The sequence below is a fragment of the Elephas maximus genome, chromosome 11 (assembly GCF_024166365.1).
Source record: "Elephas maximus indicus isolate mEleMax1 chromosome 11, mEleMax1 primary haplotype, whole genome shotgun sequence".
Taxonomy (NCBI): domain Eukaryota; kingdom Metazoa; phylum Chordata; class Mammalia; order Proboscidea; family Elephantidae; genus Elephas; species Elephas maximus.
This window is the reverse complement of record NC_064829.1, coordinates 90466551-90487583: the sequence shown is the minus strand read 5'-3', so window position 1 is coordinate 90487583 and position 21033 is coordinate 90466551. Positions and strand designations below refer to the sequence as shown.

The following is a 21033-nucleotide window of genomic DNA, read 5'->3' as shown; positions in this document are numbered from 1 at the left end:
TCTGTTTGTTTATTGATCTTGTAACCTTAAAAAGTACTCTGAGTCGGCTAATGATTACTTAAGTTAACTGCCATTGACTAGAAAGCCATTCCTTTAATGCTCCCTGTTTTTATAACTGAGAACCAGGAAGGAAATCTCAGCAAACTTCGGATTGTTCTGTACAATCTATCATTTGCACCCAGATCAGATTTTTTAAAGAAGTGTCTCCAGCAGCACCAGAACAGAGAACCATCTGCTTCTAATACTGCTAACACTGGAACAACAAGGCCAAGCTTGACAGGTGTCTTAGGGATGGCTACTGATTATCTGTGGTTTGAGGGAATTCCTCTCCTCAACAACAGAACCAGTACTGAAATCTTAAAATCCTTGCGGGATGAATTTGTGGTGAGGGACAGAGATGTCATTACACTTGCTTACCCAAAATCAGGTAAGGACGCAGGATCTGAAATTGAGAAAGATTGTGGAATGATGTTGCCGATTGTGTGCCTTTTCTATGCCTTGAACTTGTATATAAAAAAAAAAAAAAAAAAAAAAATTTGCCAAAATGATGTGCTAATGGAGCATTATTCAGAGAAGGATTAAGACAGGCAATTATAATTCAAAGGGAAGTGACAAATAGAGTATTGTACAGTTTGAGGGGTCTTATAGGAGAGAATCATATTTTATGTTTTGGTGTTCATGTAAGGTTGGTTAGAGAGGACCAATTACTGAATAACCTCTGGATTTAAAAAAGCATGTGCCCTGAGATGTCTGCAGTGAATGTGAGTGTGTAAGGTGAAGAGGGAACAGAGCAGGGTGGGTTACATGTGTAAGGTCTCTTGTTGAAAGATACTGGGGCATATTCAAGGACTTGAAAAGACATGGATAATTGCTCTGTGGAGGATCATGGAAAAAGAAGAAGACCCTCAACGAGATGGATTGACACAGTGGCTGTATCAGTGGACCCAAACTTAGTAATGATTGTGAGGATGGTGCCGGACCAGGCAGTGTGTTGTTTCATTGTACATAGGGGTAGCTATGAGACAGAACCTACGCAATGGCACCTAACAACAACAATTGCTTTATGGAGTGGTGGGGGGGGGGGTAAGGAGTGGCAGGAAGTGAGATTGGATATGTTTAAATAATCAATTAAAGGGTAACCTATAAATTATGCTAAAGAATTAGGAAAATATACCAAATGCAGTGGAAATCCACAGGAAGAATTTAAATGGAGGAATGATTAAACATGCATTTAAAGACTACCAGGTCTTCTGTATTTTGAAGGAACAGGTTTGTAGAATAAGATTAGAAAAGATATGGGTAGATCAGCATACTAGAACAAGCAATGACTATAATTAAGACTAGGAATAACACAGGAAATGGTAGAATTATATCATATTGAGCAATAGTTAAGCAGCTTCAAAGGGATTTAGTCTTTGAATAGAGCAGGGTTTGTCAGCTTTGTTACTACTGACTGACATTTTGGGCTTGATAACCCTTTATTTTGGGAGGCTATTTTATGCATTGTAGGATGTTTAACCACATCCCTGGATTCTATCTACTAGAAGTCTGTAGAACACACTCATCCCATTCATAGCAAACAAAAACTTCTCCAGAAGTAGAAAAATGTCCCTTTGGTGGCACAATTGCCTGAGGTTGAGAACTACTTGAGAAGATATTGAGGAAAAGAGAAACCTACCTATATTTCTGGAATTTCAGATCAGAAAAACTAAGTCAAAGTTGGTGCCCTACATTAAGACAGAAAGAGTCGAAAGAAAAGCATAACGACTGGAACTGACATTAGAGATATTAAGAGACTTCATAGTTTTGATATGTTGTTGTTGTTGTTAGCTGCTGTTGAGTTAGTTCCAATTCATAGCAACCCTATGTACAACAGAACGAAACACTGCCCTGTCCTGCACCATCCTCACGATTATTGTTATGCTTGAGTCCGTTGTTGCAACCACTGTGTCAATCCATCTCCTTGAGAGTCTTCCTCTTTTTCTTCTTGATATAATATAAAAGGTAGGGAAATGTAAATGGATTTAAGCTAGAAACAAAAAAGTAAATACTAAGGAACAGCATTTGTGTACTCTGGCCTATCATATCTTTGGTGTGTTTTCTTAAGAACATTTTGGGCAAGCTATATGTTCTTTTTTTTTTTTATGTTCTACTGCTGGCCTGGTCAGGACTAGTGTAAATAACCCAATACAGTAGTGTAGAAGTAGGCAGCTGCATGTAATGGGGCACATGAGTAACATATTTTAAACAAACGTGTTTTTTTTTTTTTCCTCTTAAAATGAAATGTCTAGAGATAGGGTGGTGATGTCATTAGCTCCCACTAGCATTTTTGATTGTATGGGTTACTTATCATGGTATCAGAAGGCTGAAGCAGTTGTGGGCTCTAAGTCCTCCAAGACAGTTCAAAGATAGGAAGCAGATTGCTTCATATAAAAATACTTTTCCTCCATAGGAGTTTCATTTACCAGAACGAGATAAATTTTCTCTGCTGAATCCTATCAGCAGGTTTTCTCTACTTTCAGAAATTTAGTCACATGGTCAGCCCTAGTTTCAACTGAGTAGCAGAAAATTTAACGTTTGGCTTTTTTATGTCAAAAATCATGTCTCCTTCCCTGAGAATGAATCCACTTTCTCTTCCCAGCCCTATCTGTACTCACTGTGTCCACAGGGGAAACACTGGCATGAAAGATGGTACAGCTCACTCTTCTGATGGAGTTATGAATGTCTATGGAAACTTTCCACTTGATTATTCCTCCTCTACATTGCCAGCTAGTATCCTAGAAAGTATTTACATATGTGTCAAAAATGACAAATATATTAGGGGGTCAGATGCTGAATATTAGATGAGGAAGTTGCATGGAGATCTAGCATTAGGAGTAAGAATAGTAGGAGTGTGGTCTCATGGAAGACAAATAAAAGTATTTCATGAATGAAGAAGTAATTAAATGCTGTAGCATTGTTGAAAGTAAGAATGAAGTACATGAAAGACTTTTCCTTCTCTACCCAGGAATCAATTGGATGATAGAGATCATCAGTCTCATCCACTCCAAGGGAGATCCCCACTGGGTCCAATCTGTTTTAAACTGCAATCGGTCACCATGGATAGAAATAACAGAGGGACACAAAAGTGTAAAGAATCAGAAAGATCCAAGGATATATTCCTCACACCTCCCAATTCAATTATTTCCTAAGTCATTCTTCAATTCCAAGGCTAAGGTGAGTTAATAATTGCAATGACACCATGGACCACTTCTTGGTCTTGAATGCCTTGCTTTGGGAACAGAGTTAAAATGTGACTCATGAAAGTGAACATAAGGGAAAACCTTGTTCTAAACCACAGTATTAGATACTAAATTATCTTTTTGATGTTGTTCCACAGATACTCATTCTTCATTAGTTAATTATATCTCTGCACCCCTGCAAAAGTACCTTACATTGAATTATGCATGATGGAAGCAATTGAATTATAAATTAGCACCTACAATTCAAAGGATTCGTGTGTTCGATGCTCACATTTGAAACCCAGATACACTTTCCTAATCATGATATCATCTACATATACTATTGCTTTTCCAGTCAACATCTTCACAGGCCTCTGGTGTGTAATTTCAGGTGCTATATAGGAAGGTCTGACACTTAGAGTGCCTGAGGTAATAATTATGAATTTCTCTTGTTATTAATTTTTATTGTGATATATATATATTTCAAAATTTTTGTCATTTAAACGTTTTTTACCTGTGTAATTCAATGACCACTATGTGTATGTCAGTTTGTTGTACTGTGGCTGCTTGTGTGTTGCTGTGATGCTGGAAGCTATGCCACCAGTATTTCAAATACCTTTGTGGACAGATTTCAACAAAGCTTGTAGACTACGACAGACTAGGAAAAAGGACCTGACTGTCTACATCTGAAAAAAGCTAGCCAGTGAAAATCTTATAAATAGCAGCAGAACATTGGTATGGTGGCAGAAGATGAGCCCCTCAGGTTGAAAGTCACTCAAAATACGACTGGGGAAGAGCTGCGTCCTCAGAGTAGAGTTGACTTTAATGACACGGATGGAGTAAAACTTTCAAGACTTTCATTTACTGATGTGGTATGACTCCAAATGAAAAGAAATAGTTGCAAACATCCATTAATAATCAGAACGTGGAATGTATGAAGAATGAATCTAGGAGAATAAGAAGTCATCAAAAATGCAATGGAACACATAAACATCAATATCTTAGATATCAGTGAGGTGAAATGGACTGGTATTGGCCCTTTTCAATCAGACAATCATAGGTCTACTATGCCAGGAATGACAAATTGAAGAGAAATCATGTCACATTCATTGTCAAAAAGAACACTTCAAGATCTATCCTGAAGTACAACGCTATTAGTGATAGGATAATATACATACACCTACAAGGAAGATCAGTTAATACAACTATTATTCAAATTTATGCACAAACCACTACTGCCAAAGATGAAAAAAATTGAAGATTTTTACCAGCTTCTGCGATCTGAAACTGATCAAACATGTGATCAAGATGCATTGATAATTACTGGTGATTACAGTGCAAAAGTTAGAGACAAAGAAGAAGGATGTCTAAGTTTGAAAATAAGGTCTTGGTGATAAAAAAAAAAAAAAAAGATGCCAGAGACAGCATGATAGAATTTTGCAAGACCAACAACTTATTCATTGCAAATACTATTTTCAAAAACATAAACAATGACTATATAAATGGACTTTACGGCATGGAAAATACAGGAATGAATTCAACTACATCTGTGGAAACAGACGAAAAACTTCAATATCATCAGCCAGAACAAGACCAAGGGCTAACTGTGGAACAGACCATCAATTGCTCATATGCAAGTTGAAGCTGAAGAAAATTAAAACATGTCCACAAAACCCAAAGTATGACTTTAAGTATATCCCACCTGAATTTGGAAACCATCTCAAAAATAGATTTGAAGCAATGAACACTAATGACCAAATACCAGATGAGTTGTGGGATGACATGAAGAATATCATTCATGATGAAAGAAAAAGGTCGTTAAAAAGAAAGATCAAAATAGATGTCAGAGAAGACTCTGAAAGTTGCTCTTGAATGCAGAGCAGTTAAAGCGAATGAAAGAAATGATGAAATAAAAGAGCTGAACAGAAGATTTAAAAGGGCACCTCGAGAAGACAAAGTAATATAATAACATATGCAAAGATCTGGAGTTGGAAACCAAAAAGAAAGAACATGCTTGGCATTTCTTAAACTGAAAGAACTGAAGAAAAAATTAAAGCCTTGAGTTGCAATTTTGAAGAGTTCTATGGCCAAATATTGAATGATGCAAGAAGCATCAAAAGAAGATGATAGGAATACACAGTCACTGTGCCAAAAAGAATTGGTTGACATTCAACCATTTCAGGAGGTAGCATGTGATCAAAAACCAATAGTAATGAAGGAAGAAGTTCAAGCCACAACGAAGGGAATGGTGAAAAACAGGTCTCCAGGATTGGGTGGGTAGGAATTGGTGGAATACCAATTGAGATGTTTCAATAAATGGATGCAGCACTGAGGTGCTCATTCCAAAGAAAGGTGATCAACAGAATGCGGAAATTATGGGACAATATCATTAATATCACATGCAAGTAAAATTCTGCTGAAAATAATTCAAAAATGGTTTCAGGGAACTGCCAGAAATTTAGGCCAGATTCAGAAGAAGACATAAATGAGGGATATCATGCTGATGTCAGATGGATGTTGGCTGAAAGCGGAGGAGAATACCTGATAAATGTTTACTTGTGTTTTACTGACTATGCAAAGGCATTCAACTGTGTGGATCATAACAAATTACGGATACTATCGTAAAAAACGATAATTTCAGAACACTTGATTGTTTTCATGCAAAACCTGTATGTAGACCAAGAGGTAGTCATTTGAAGAGAACAAGGGGATACTGTGTGATTTCAGATCAGGAAAGGTATGTGTTGGGGTTGTATCCTTTTACAATACTTATTCAATCTGTATGCTGAGCAAACAATCCAAGAAGCTGGACTATCTGAAGAGGAATGCAGCATCAGGACTGGAGGAAGACTCATTAACAACCTGCGACATGCAGGTGACACAACCTTCTTGTTGCAAGTAAAGAGGACTTGAAGTATTTACAGATGAAGATCAAAGGCTATAGTCTTCAGTATGGATTACACCACAACATATAGAGAACAAAAATCCTCACTACTGGACCAATAAGCAACATCATGATATGCAGAGAAAAGATTGAAGTTGTAAATGATTTCATTTTACTTGGATCCACAATTAACACCCATGGAAAGCAGCAGCCAAGAAATCAAATGACAGGAGGCAGGAACAAGATGATGGAATAGTCAGACACTTTGTGTCATCCTTCTTACAACAAAGACCCGAAGAACCAATGGAATGAATGGAATATATAGGACAATCTAGAAACACTAATCAACAAAGACAAAGCTGAAGAATCAGACTGAGTGGCAGGTGGAAGGAGAGACAATTCAAAAACAGTGGAAATGGGAAACTATGAATTGTGGGATCACTGGCATCCTGCTAGGTGAATCTGCACAGTGCACACAGGCTAAGGCAAGCAGCGCCATCACAAGATGAAACCCACGCCATCTGGTGCAGCCAGGCAGTAGCAAATCTGCAGGCATCTCCAGAACCAAAAAACCTGAGAAAGTTAAGCGCAAGCTCTCAACCCATTGTGCATGCTGGTAACAAAACCTCTCGCACCACCATAGCTCCACAGCTGAGGCTCAATCCCATCACCTCACAATCCTCCCCCGCCCCCTGCTTTGAGGCCAATCCTGTGGCATTCTACAACACCAAGCCCCCTAAGCTGGAGCTCAAGGCAGGTCTGTAGGTGCTTGCCCCTTTGCCCAGCCACTGGTATAGGGGGCCTATGGACTTGCAGTGCCCTTCGACATCACCCTTCACCCCACCCACCCAGATTCTTTGCTGGCAGATCCAATACAGCACACACTTACTAGCATAATTTGGACAAAAAATCCACCGGAAGCCAATTTTCACCTGCAGCAGCCAAATGAGAGCTTCAGATTTGTGATATTCAACACCGCCTCACCGCCTCACCCCCTAAGAATGGGCCTTACCCACCCACACTAAAGGCCCTGAGGGCTGAGGGCCATTAGTACTGCCCACTCCATCTAGTTGCCCACCACAAGGGCCTGAGAATGAGTGGTGCCTCCCAATACATCCAGCCAATAGCACTGGGTGCCCAAGAACTGGTTGCACTACACCACCCCACCATAAATGCTCTAGCAGACAGGGACACACTCTCCATCCAAGCACGTGGGGACAGCCAACAGCCCCCTGCACTGCCCTACATATCGCACCCCACTGTAACCAGAGACCATGCCTCCTCCAAACACCACGCAACCCTGCCTGCCTAGGACTGTAAGTGAGAGTCTCAGCACCATACAGTCAGTGACTGACGACCCAGGCACCTGTGCCCCAAACAACTGCACCCCCACAAGAACAATAAGTGGACTCTCTGGCTCACACACCTAGTAGCTGTTCTGACTACCTGGAGACAGGAGGCAAGAGCTTCAATGAAGCCAAAAAACCAAAGTAGCACACACACCCAGCCTACTTGGACATATCAAAACAAAACCAAATAATAATACAGAACACAGTAAACAAAAACACAATAAATGAATATAATAACTTATTGATGCCTTGGAGGCAACAGTCAATATCAAATCACATAAAGAAGCAGGACAAGATGGCTCCAGCAAGGGACCAAAATAAAGAATAAGAAAGACTTCTGGAGGAAGATAAGGCAATGGAACTACCTGATAAAGAATTGGAAACACTAATATACAGAGCTCTCCAAGAGATCAGGAAGGAGATTAGGAAAAACTCAGACCAAATCAAGGAACACACAGATAAAGCACTAGAAGAATTCAGGGAAACAACACAAGAACAAAATGACAGAATAAGTAGGCTACTAGAAACCATACAGAGACAGTAACTAGAAATCCAAAAGATTACCAGTAAATTTCAGAATTAGACAACTCAATAGAAAGTCATAGGAGCAGAACTGAGACAATGGAAGTCAGAATTACTGAGACTGAAGATAAATCCCTTGACACCATTTTGTTTGAGGAAAAATCAAAAAATAGAATGGAAAAAAATGAGGAAATGTTAAGAATTATGTGGAATACCACCAAGAAGAAAAACCTATGAATGATCAGAGTACCAGAATGGGGGGGATAATGGAAAATGCAGAAAGAATTGTTGAAGATTTGCTGGCAGAAAACTTAATTAATATCACGAAAGACGAGAAGATATCTATCCAAGAAACTCAACGAACTCCATATAGGATAGGCCGTAAAAGAAAGTCACCAAGACATATCGTAATCAAACTTGCCAAAACCAAAGACAAAGAAAGAATCCTGAGAGTGGCTAAGGATAAATGAACAGTCACCTACAAAGGAGAACCAATAAGACTAAACTTAGATTACTCATCAGAAACCATGTAGGCAAGAAGGCAATGGAATGACATATATAAAGCCTTGAAGGAAAAAAAAAATTGCCAGCCAAGAGTTACATATCCACCATAATTGTCTCTTAAATATGATGGCAAAATTAGATCATTTCCAGGTAAACAGAAGTTAAGGGGATTTGTAAAAAACAGACCGAAATTACAAGAAATATTAAATGCAGTCCTTCAGTTAGAGAGTCAACAACATCAAACAACAAACCAAGTCCAAAACACAGGACAGATCAACCAGATAGCAACCCAGATAAAGAATTCACAAAACCAAAACAAAGCAAAAAGACTGAAAACAGGGAACCAGAGATGTCAATATGTAAACAGCAACAACATCAAAACAAAAAAGAGGGACTAAACGATGTAGCCATAGAACATCCAGATGGAGAGGAACTCAAGGTGATATCAAGAAATAAAAGACTGGTGGTTTAAAGTTTGAAAAAAATAAAGGTAAATTTCAAGGTAACCACAAAGGAAGCTTACAAACCTACCTATCAAAATAAAAAACAAGAAAAACATAAAGACTCAGCAAACACAAAATCAACAATAATGAAAGAGATAAAAAGAAAATACATAAACAAAAAGAACTCAGCACAGAAAATTAAATGGAACATAGAAACTGTCAACACACACACACACACACACAGAAACCCATCAAAATGACAGCAGTAAACACATACTTATCAATAATTACATTGAATGTAAGTGACCTAAATGCACCAGGAAAGACGCAGAGAGTGGCAAAATGGATTAAAAAAAAAAAAAAGATCCCTCTATATGCTGTCTACAAGAGACACATCTTAGACACAAAAACATAAACTAAAATTCAAAGAATGGGGCAAAAATATATTAAGCAAACAATAACTAAAAAAAGAGCAGGAGTGGCAATATTAACCTCTGATAAAATAGTCTTTGAAACAAAATCCACCATAAAGGATAAGGACACAATATAATGATTAAAGTGTCAATACACCAGGAGGACACAACCATAATACATACATATGCACCCAATGACAGAGCTGCAAAATACATAAAACAAACTCTAACAGTATTGAAAAGAGAAATAGACAGCTCCACAATAATAACAGGAGACTTCAACACACCACTTTCAGTGAATGACAGAACATCTAGAAAGAAACTCAATAAAGATATAGAAGATCTAAATGCTACAATCAGCTGACTCAACCTCATAGACATATACAGAGCACTCCGCCCAACAGCAGCAAAGTATATATCCTTTTCCATTCTCCAGAATAGGCTCCATTTTAGGCCAAAAAGGAAGCCCTAACAAAATCCAAAACATCAAAATAATACAAAGCATCTTCTCTGATCAGAAATGCCATACAAGTAGACATCAATAAATAAACAGCAAGGGAAAAAAATAAAATAAAATACATGGAAATTGAACAACCCCTTGCTTAAAAACTATGGAGTAATAGAAGAAATCAAGGATATAATAAAAATTTCATAGAGTCAAATGGGAATGAAGACACATCTGACCAAAACTTTTGGGACACAGCAAAAGCACGGCTTAAAGGTAAATTTATAGCAATAAACACTCACATAAAAAAGAAGAAAGGACCAAAATCAAAACATTAACCTACAACTCAAACAAATAGAGAGCAGCGAAAAAAGCCCTCAGGCACCAGAAGAAAGAAAATAATAAAGACTGGAGCAGAAATAAATGAAATAGAGAATAGAAAAATAGTTGAGAGAATCAACATGACAAAAAGTTGGTTCTTTGAAAAGGTCAACAAAATTGACAAACCATTAGAAAAACTGACAAAAGAAAAACAGAATAGGAAGCAAATAACCCAAATAATAAATGAAACAGGTGATACCACAGCAGACCCAAATGAAAAAAAAAGGATCAAAGCAGAATACTATGAAAAACTGTACTCCAACAAATTTGAAAACCTAGAGGAAATGGACAAATTTCTAGAAACACACTACCTACTTAAATAATACAAACTGAGGTAGAAAAACTAAACAGACCCATAACAAAAAAGAAATTGAATAGATAATTAAAAAAAAAAACAAAAAACTCCCAGCAACAACAACAAAAAGCCCTCCCCTGGATGTCTTCACTGGAGAATACTACAAAACTTGCAGAGAAGAGCTAACACCATAGAGCATAGAAAAGGAAAGAAGACTCCTGAACTCATTCTATGAAGCCATCATAACCCTGATACCAAAGCCACAAAAAGAGAAAACTACAGACCAATATCCCTCATGAACATAGACTCAAAAATTCTCAACAAAATTCCACCCAATAGAATTTAACAACATATCAAAAAAATAATAACATCATGACAAAGTGGGATTCATACCAGTTATCCAAGGATAGTTCAACATTAGAAAATCAATCAATGTAATCCACCACATAAATAAAAGAAAAGAACCACACAAACTTATCAATTGATGCAGAAAAGGCACTTGGCAAAGTCCAACACCCATTCCTAATAAAAACTCTCAGCACAATAGGAATAGAAGGGAAATTTCTCTGAATAATAAAGGACATTTATACAAAGCCAACAGCCAATATCATTCTAAATGGAAAGAGGCTGAAAGTATTCCCCCTGACAATGGGAACCAGATAATGATGCCCTTTACCACTACTCTTAATCAACATTGTGCTGGATGTCCTAGCTAGAGCAGTAAGGCAAGAAAAAGAAATAAAGTGCATCCAACCTGGTAAAGAAGAGGTAAAACTATCCCTATTTGCAGATGATATGACCTTATACACAGAAAACCCCAAAGAATCCACAAGAAAGTTACTGAAACTAATAGGATATTTCAGCAAAGTATCTGGATGCAAGACTAACATACAAAAATTAGTAGGATTCTTCTACGCTAACAAAGAAAACTTTGAAAAGGAAATCACCAAATCAATATCAATTACAACAGCCCCCAAGAATATAAAGTACTTAGGAATAAATCTAACAAGAGACGTAAAAGACCTATACAAAGAAAACTACAAAACACTATTGCAAGAAACCAAAAGAGACATACATAAGTGGAAAACATACCATGCTCATGAATACGAAGACTCAACATTGTGAAAATATCCATTCTACTCAAAACGATCTACAGATACAATGCAATCCCTATCCAAATTCTCACAGTATTTTCTTGACAAGATAAAGAAACAAATCATCAACTTTATACAGAAAAGGAAGAGCCCCTGGACAAGCAAAGCATTACTGAAGAATAACAAAGTGGGTGGCCTCACAGTACCTGGTGTTAGAACTGATTATACAGGCACAGTAGTCAAAAAAGCTTGGTACTGGTACAACAACAGACACATAGAAGAATGGAACAGATTCAAGAACCAGGTTTAAATCCACCCATGAGGACCAAAGTCCATTACATGAGGAAAAAACAGTCTCTTTAACAAACGGTGCTGGCATAACTGGGTGTCCATCTGTAATAAAAAATAAAACAGGATCCACACCTCATACCATACACAGAAATTAAATCAAAATGGATCAAAGACCTAAATATAAAGCCTAAAATGATAAAGATCATAGAAGAAAAAATACAGACAATGCCAGGGGCCCTAATACATGACATAAATAGGATAAAAGCCATAACTAACAATGCACAAACATCAGAACGGAAACTAGGTAACTGGAAGCGCCTAAAAATTAAACACTTATGCTCATCAAAAGCCTTCACCAAAAGAGTAAAAACAGAATATACAGACTGTGAAAAATTTTGGCTACAAAATATCCGACGAGGGTCCAATCTCTAAAATTTACAAGACACTGAAACACCTCAACAACAAAAAGACAAATAATCCAATTAAAAAATGAGCAAAGGAATGAACAGACCCTTCGCCAAAGAAGGCATTCAGGGTGGGGGACCAAGATGGCTGACTAGGTAGACACTACCTCGAATCCCTCTTGCAACAAAGACTCGGAAAAACAAGTGAATCGATCACATACATGACAATCTACGAACCCTGACCATCAAACACAGATTTCAAGAGTTGACCTGAGTGACAGAGACCGAGAATGAACAACTACGGGGAAGCAGCGACCGTTTTCGGAGCCTGGAGCCAGCGTCCCAGTCAGGAAACCTTGGCGCCGGGCTTTGGACTGGGTGCAGGGGAGCTGAGCAGGGCATCCTGTGATGGTGCAAACACGTGGCATAGCCCCAGCCCCCTGAACTGACCACGGGGGAAGCCCAGCCAGTGCACACTGGCGGCACAGCGATGCAGCTGACAGGAGTAGAAGTCACCGGGAGGCAGTGACTGTTTTTGGAGCCGGGAGTGCAGCGTTCCAGCCGGGGAACATTGACGCTGGGCTTTGGACTGGGAGAGGAGGAACTAACCGCGGCTTCTGAGACAGCGCAAGCAGGGGACGCGGGCCTGACCCTCGGGGGCAATCTCTACCCAGCCAGCACACACAGGCGACGTGCCCCTCGGGAATCTCAGATAAAACAGTCATCCCAAGCAAGATAAGTAACTTTGTCTATATTCCGGGGTGCTACTCTCTCTGTTTTTCTGAACCCTCCCCTCCCCTTCCCAGACGGCTTCATTAACATTGCAATTTCCTGAGCCAGAGGGAGAACTGCGCTGCGGTTTTTCTTTTCCTTTTTTTTTTTTTTGGTCTTTAACTAACCCATTCTTCTGGCCTGAGAGAAGCAACCACAAAAAACCCAGGGACCAAAAATCCTTCCCTAATTGGACTAAAAACACAGAACCAGGTCCAGCCAAGCATATGTGATCCACAGTCTCAGGCTTTCATACCTACAGGGAATAAGGTGGCTATTATAATGCAAAGGCATTTCTGATAGGGATCTGACTGCATTTGTTTTAGCGGATTTACTGGAAAGACAAGTTTCCCAAGTCTGATATCTCTGCGTACTCAACAGAGCCCTCACTGACCCACAACAGGGAACTGAGGGCTGAAGCTCCCCCCAGACCACCTAGCCTCCTGCCTTAGGGGTCTAAGGAGGGTGACACCTACCAATCTGTAGAGGTACTTGCTTTGGGGGCCTAAGGTACAGCTGCAGAGCCCTCCCACCAAGGTGCTTTAGGAATAGAGACACACCTACCTCACTGACACTTGGGGGAAGTCTGTCAGCATCCTGCCCGCCCTGGAGTGTGAACCCCAGCTGCTACTAGAATCTGGTGCACACAACTATCACCACTATTTCTCAAGGTGGACAGATGACAGTGTACATCACACACTTGATGACCCAAAATCAGATTCTACTCAAGAATAGTGAATAGACTCAGGCATATATATCTGGTAACAGCCCAAACCAGCTGGTAATAGGAACATAAGCAAGTCAAGGGCTACAACAATCAAGACAGCACAATCTAGTAGCCCATCTACGTATATTGAAAGAAAACAAAACAAGATAAGACTCAGTGAGCAAATATAGAATAAACCATGACAATATCTTAGTGATGGCTCAGAGACAGCAGTCGATATCAAACCACATAAAGAAGCAGACCATGACTGCTTCTACAACCCCCCAAACTAAAGAATCAAAATCTTTCCCAAATGAAGATACAATCCTGGAATTACCAGAAACAGAATATAAAAAACTAATTTACAGAATGCTTCAAGACATCAGGGATGACCTCAGAAATGAAATTAGGCAAGCTACAGAAAAAGCCAAGGAACACAGTGATAAAACAGTTGAAGAACTCAAAAAGATTATTCAAGAACATAGTGGAAAAATTAATAAGTTCCAAGAATCCATAGAGAGACAGCATGCAGAAATCCAAAAGATTAACAGCAAAATTACAGAATTAGACTACGCAATAGGAAGTCAGAGGACCAGATTCAAGCAATGAGAATGCAGACTGGGAAATCTGGAGGACCAGGGAATTAACACCAATATAGCTGAAAAAAAATCAGATAAAAGAATTAAAAAAAAATGAAGAAACCCTAAGAATCATGTGGGACTCTATCAAGAAGGATAACTTGCGTGTGATTGGAGTCCCAGAACAGGGAGGGACAACAGAAAACACAGAGAGAATAGTTGAAGATCTGCTGGCAGAAAACTTCCCTGACATCATGAAAGACGAAAGGATATCTATCCAAGATGCTCATCAAACCCCATTTAAGACTGATCCAAAAAGAAAAACACCAAGAAATATTATCAACAAACTTGCCAAAACCAAAGATAAAGAGAAAATTTTAAAAGCAGCCAGGGATAAAAGAAAGGTCTCCTACAAGGGAGAATCAATAAGAATAAGTTCACTACTCAGCAGAAACCATGCAGGCAAGAAGGCAATGGGATGACGTATACAGAGCACTGAAGGAGAAAAACTGCCAACCAAGAATCATATATCCAGCAAAACTCTCTCTGAAATATGAAGGCGAAATTAAGATATTTACAGATAAATGCAAGCTTAGAGAATTTGCAAAAACCAAACCAAAGCTACAAGAAATACTAAAGGAAATTCTTTCATCAGAAAACCAATACTATCAGATACCAGCACACCACAAGGTCACAGAACAGAACATCCTGATATCAACTCAAATAGGGAAATCACAAAAACAAACAAATTAAGATTAATTAAAAAAAAAAAAAACGCTCAAAACAGGGAATCACTGAACTCAATATGTAAAAGATCACAATAATCAAAAAGAGGGACTAAATACAGCTGGCATAGAACTGCCATATGGAGAGGGATACAAGGCAATATAGGACCATACACATTAGGTTTTTACTTAGAAAAATAGGGGTAAATATTAAGGTAACCACAAAGAGGTATAACAACTCCATAACTCAAAATAAAAACCAAGAAAAACGTAACGACTCAGCAAACATAAAGTCAAATACTATGAAAAGGAAGAACATACAGTTTACAAAAAAAAAGTCTCAGCACAAAAAGTGAGTGGAAAAATGAAATTGTCAACAGCACACATACAAAGGCATCAAAATGACAACACTAAACACATACTTATCTATAATTACGCTGAATGTAAATGGACTAAACGCACCGATAAAGAGACAAAGAGTCTCAGACTGGATAAAGAAACACGATCCGTCTATATGCTGCCTACAAGAGACACACCTTAGACTTAGAGACACAAACTAACTAAAACTCAAAGGATGGAAAAAAATATATTAAGCAAACAATAAGCAAAAAAGAGCAGGAGTAGCAATATTAATTTCTGACAAAATAGACTTCAAAGTTAAATCCACCACAAAGGATAAAGAAGGACACTACATAATGATAAAAGGGACAATTGACCAGGAAGATATAACCATATTAAATATTTATGCACCCAATGACAGCACTGCAAGATACATAAACCAAATTTTAACAGAACTGAAAAGTGAGATAGACACCTCCACAATTATAGTAGGAGACTTCAACACACCACTTTCGGAGAAGGACAGGACATCCAGTAAGAAGCTCAATAGAGACACAGAAGACCTAGTTGCTACAATCAACCAACTTGACCTCATTGACTTATACAGAACTCTCCACCCAACTGCTGCAAAGTATACTTTTTTTCCTAGCGCACATGGAACATTCTCTAGATTAGACCACATATTAAGTCATAAAACAAACCTTTGCAGAATCCAAAACATTGAAATATTACAAAGGATCTTCTCAGACCACAAGGCCATAAAAGTGGAAATCAATAACAGAAAAAATGGGGAAAAGAAATCAAATACTTGGAAACTGAACAATATCCTGCTGAAAAAACACTGGGTTATAGAAGACATTAAGGAGGGAATAAAGAAATTCATAGAATGAAACGAGAATGAAAATACTTCCTATCAAAACCTCTAGGACACAGCAAAAGCACTGCTCAGAGGCCAATTTATATCGATAAATGCACACATACAAAAAGAAGAAAGAGCCAAAATGAGAGAACTGTCCCTAAAACTTGAGCAAATAGAAAGTGAGCAACAAAAGAATCCATCAGGCACCAGAAGAAAACAAAGAATAAAAATTAGACCTGAACTAAATGAATTAGAGAACAGAAAAACAATTGAAAGAATTAACAAAGCCAAAAGCTGGTTCTTTGAAAAAATTAACAAAATTGATAAACCATTGGCCAGACTGACTAAAGAAATACAGCAAAGGAAACAAATAACTCGAATAAGAAAAGAGATGGGCCACATCACAACAGACCCAACTGAAATTAAAAGAATCATATCAGATTATTATGAAAACTTGTACTCTAACAAATTTGAAAACCTAGAAGAAATGGATGAATTCCTGGAAAAACACGACCTACGTAAACTAAAACAATCAGAAGTAGAAGAACTAAATAGACCCACAACAAAAAAAGAGATTGAAACGGTAATCAAAAAACTCCCAACAAAAAAAAGCCCTGGTCCGGATGGCTTTACTGCAGAGTTCTACCAAACTTTCAGAGAAAAGTTAACACCACTACTACTAAAAGTTATTTAAAAGCAGAGAAAGTGATGGAATACTACCTAACTCATTCTATGAAGCTACCCTTTCCCTGATACAAAGACATCACAAAAAAAGAAAATTACAGACCTATATCCCTCATGAACATAGATGCAAAAATCCTCAACAAAATTCTAGTCAACAGAATTCAGCAACATATCAAAAAAATAATCCACCATGACTTTTTTACGCAAGGCTGGTTTAATATTAGAAAAGCCGTTAATGTAACCCACCATATAAATAAAACAAAAGACAAAAACCACATGATCTTATCAATTGATGCAGAAAAGGCATTTGACAAAGTCCAACACCTGTTTATGATAAAAACTCTCAGCAAAATAGGAATTGAAGGAAAATTCCTCAACATAATAAAGGGCATCTATTTTTTATACAAAGCCAACAGCGAACATCACTCTAAGTGGAGAGAGCCTGAAAGCATTTCCCTTAAGAACGGGAACCAGACAAGGATGCCCTTTATCACCGCTCTTATTCAACATGGTGCTAGAGGTTCTAGCCAGAGCAATTAGGCCACACAAAGAAATAAACGGCATTCAGAATGACAAGGAGAAAGTAAAATTATCTCTATTTGCAGATGACATGATCTTATACACAGAAAACCCTAAGGAATCCTCCAGAAAACTACTGAAACTAATAGAAGAGTTTGGCAGAGTCTCAGGGCATAAGATAAACATACAAAAATCACTTGGATTCCTCTACATCAACAAAAAGAACATCGAAGAGGAAATCACCAAATCAATACCATTCACAGTAGCCCTCAAGAAGATAAAATACTTAGGAATAAATCTTACCAAAGATGTAAAAGACCTATACAAAGAAAACTACAAAGTACTACTACAAGAAACTAAAAAGGACCTACTTAAGTGAAAAAACATACCTTGCTCATGGATAGGAAGACTTAACATAATAAAAATGTCTATTCTACCAAAAGCCATCTATACATACAATGCACTTCCGATCCAAATTCCAATGTCATTTTTTAATGTGTTGGAGAAACAAATCACCAACTTCATATGGAAGGGAAAGAAGCCTCGGATAAGTAAAGCATTACTGAAAAAGAAGAAGAAAGTGGGAGGCCTCACTCTACCTGATTTCAGAACGTATTTTACAGCCACAGTAGTCAAAACAGCCTGGTAACTGGTACAACAACAGACACATAGACCAGTGGAACAGAATTGAGAACCCAGATATAAATCCATCTACATATGAGCAGCTGATATTTGACAAAGGCCCAGTGTCAGTTAATTGGGGAAAAGACAGTCTTTTTAACAAATGGTGCTGGCATACTGGATATCCATTTGCAAAAAAATGAAACAGGACCCATACCTCACACCATGCACAAAAACTAACTCCAAGTGGATCAAAGACCTAAACATAAAGACTAAAACGATAAAGATCATGGAAGAAAAAATAGGGACAACCTCAGGAGCCCTAATACAAGGCATAAACAGAATACAAAACATTACCAAAAATGACGAAGAGAAACCAGATAACTGGGAGCTCCTAAAAATCAAACACCTATGCTCATCTAAAGACTTCACCAAAAAAGTAAAAAGACCACCTACAGATGGGGAAAGAATTTTCAGCTATGACATCTCCGACCAGTGCCTGATCTCTAAAATCTATATGATTCTGTCAAAACTCAACCACAAAAAGACAAACAACCCAATCAAGAAGTGGGCAAAGGATATGAACACGTACTTCACTAAAGAAGATATTCAGGCAGCTAACAGATACATGAGAAAATGCTCTCGATCATTAGCCATTAGAGAAATGCAAATTAAAACTACAATGAGATTCCATCTCACACCAACAAGGCTGGCATTAATCCAAAAAACACAAAATAATAAATGTTGGAGAGGCTGCGGAGAGATTGGAACTCTTATACACTGCTGGTGGGAATGTAAAATGGTACAACCACTTTGGAAATCTATCTGGCGTTTTCTTAAAAAGTTAGAAATAGAACTACCATACAACCCAGAAATCCCACTCCTCGGAATATACCCTAGAGAAATAAGAGCCTTCACACGAACAGATATATGCACACCCATGTTTATTGCAGCTCTGTTTACAATAGCAAAAAGCTGGAGGCAACCAAGGTGTCCATCAACGGATGAATGGTTAAATAAATTGTGGTATATCCATACAATGGAAGACTACGCATCGATAAAGACCAGTGACGAATCTGTGAAACATTTCATAACATGGAGGAACCTGGAAGGCATTATGCTGAGTGAAATCAGTCAGAGGCAAAAGGACAAATATTGTATAAGACCACTATTATAAGATCTTGAAAAATTGTATAAACTGAGAAGAACACATACTTTTGTGGTTACGAGGGGGAGGGGGAGGGAGGGTGGGAGAGGGTTTTTTACTGATTAATTAGTAGATAAGAACTGCTTTACGTGAAGTGAAGGACAGTACTCAACACATGGATGGTCAGCTCAACTGGACTGGACCAAAAGCAAAGAAGTTTCCGGGATAAACTGAATGCTTCGGAGGTCAGCGGAGCAAGGGCGGGGGTTTGGGGACCATGGTTTAAGGGGACTTCTAGGTCAATTGGCAAAATAATTCTATTATGAAAACATTCTGCATCCCACGTTGAAATGTGGCGTCTGGGGTCTTAAATGCTAACAAGCGGCCATCTAAGATGCATCAATTGGTCTCAACCCACCTGGATCAAAGGAGAATGAAGAACACCAAGGTCACACGACAACTAAGAGCCCAAGAGACAGAAAGGGCGACATGAACCAGAGACCTACATCATCCTGAGACCAGAAGAACTAGTTGGTGCCCGGCCACAACCGATAACTGCCCTGACAGGGAGCACAACAGAGAACCCCTGAGGGAGCAGGAGATCAGTGGAATGCAGACCCCAAATTCTCACAAAAAGACCATACTTAATGGTCTGACTGAGACTAGAGGAATCCCGGCGGTCATGGTCCCCAAACCTTCTGTTGGCCCAGGACAGGAACCATTCCCAAAGACAACTCATCAGACATGAAAGGGACTGGACAGTGTGTGGGAGAGAGATGCTGATGAAGAGTGAGCTATTTGTATCAGGTGGACACTTGAGACTGTGTTGGCATCTCCTGTCTGGAGAGGGGATGGGAAGGTAGAGAGGGTTGGAAGCCGGCAAAATTGTCAGGAAAGGAGAGACTGGAAGGGCTGACTCTTTAGGGGGAGAGCAAGTGGGAGTACGGAGTAAGGTGTATATAAGCTTATTGGTGACAGACTGACTTGATTTGTAAACGTTCACTTGAAGCTCAATAAAAATTAAAAAAAAAAAAAAGACATTCAGGCAGCTAACAGACACATGAGGAAATGGTCATAATCATTAGCCATTAGAAAAACACAAATTGAAAGTACATTGAGCTAACATCTCACTTGACAGTACTGGCACTAATCCAAAAAACACAAAATAACAAATGTTGGAGAGGTTGTAGGGAAAATGGAACTCTTATCCACTGCTGGTGGGAATGTAAAACAGTATAACCACTTTGGAAAATGATATGGTGCTTCCTTAAAAAGCTAGAAATAGAAATACCATACGATCCAGCAATCCCACTCCTAGGAATATGCCCTAGAGAAATAGGAACCGTCACACGAAGACATACATACACCCATGCTCACTGGAGCACTATCCACAATAGCAAAAAAATTGAAACAACCTAAATGACCATCAACAGATGAAATAAACAAATTATGGCACATACAGTAGAATACTATGCAATGATAAAGAACAATGATGAATCTGAGAAACATCTCACAACATGGGTGAACCTGGAGGGCATTATGCTGAATGGAATAAGTCAGTCACGAAAAGACAAATATCATATGAGACTACTATTCTAAGAACTCAAGAAAAGGCTTAAACACAGAAAAAATCATTCTTTGATGGTTATGAGGGAAGTCACTAACTAGACAGTAGACAAGCATCAACTTCAGTGAAGGGAAGGATAATACATTCCCTTCAGTGTCAGGGAATTCAGCACAACTGGACCAAAGCAAAAACTAGACATTTCCTAGACACATCCAAACACTTTGAGGTACCAAGTAGCTGGAGCTGGGGTTTAGGAACCATAGTCTCGGGG

The 21033-nt window shown here is 38.5% G+C and overlaps 1 protein-coding gene across 1 annotated transcript in view; it reads left to right on the top strand.

Annotated features, from left to right (window-relative positions):
• Nucleotides 1–291: 291 nt before the first annotated feature.
• Nucleotides 292–21033, top strand: part of LOC126085008 (sulfotransferase 2A1-like) — a 38832-nt gene continuing 18090 nt past the window's right edge. Inside the window, exons 1-2 of the mRNA XM_049899892.1 lie at nt 292–427; nt 3008–3216. Coding sequence (XP_049755849.1) covers nt 292–427; nt 3008–3216 — 345 coding nt within the window. The remainder of the gene's footprint in view (nt 428–3007; nt 3217–21033) is intronic.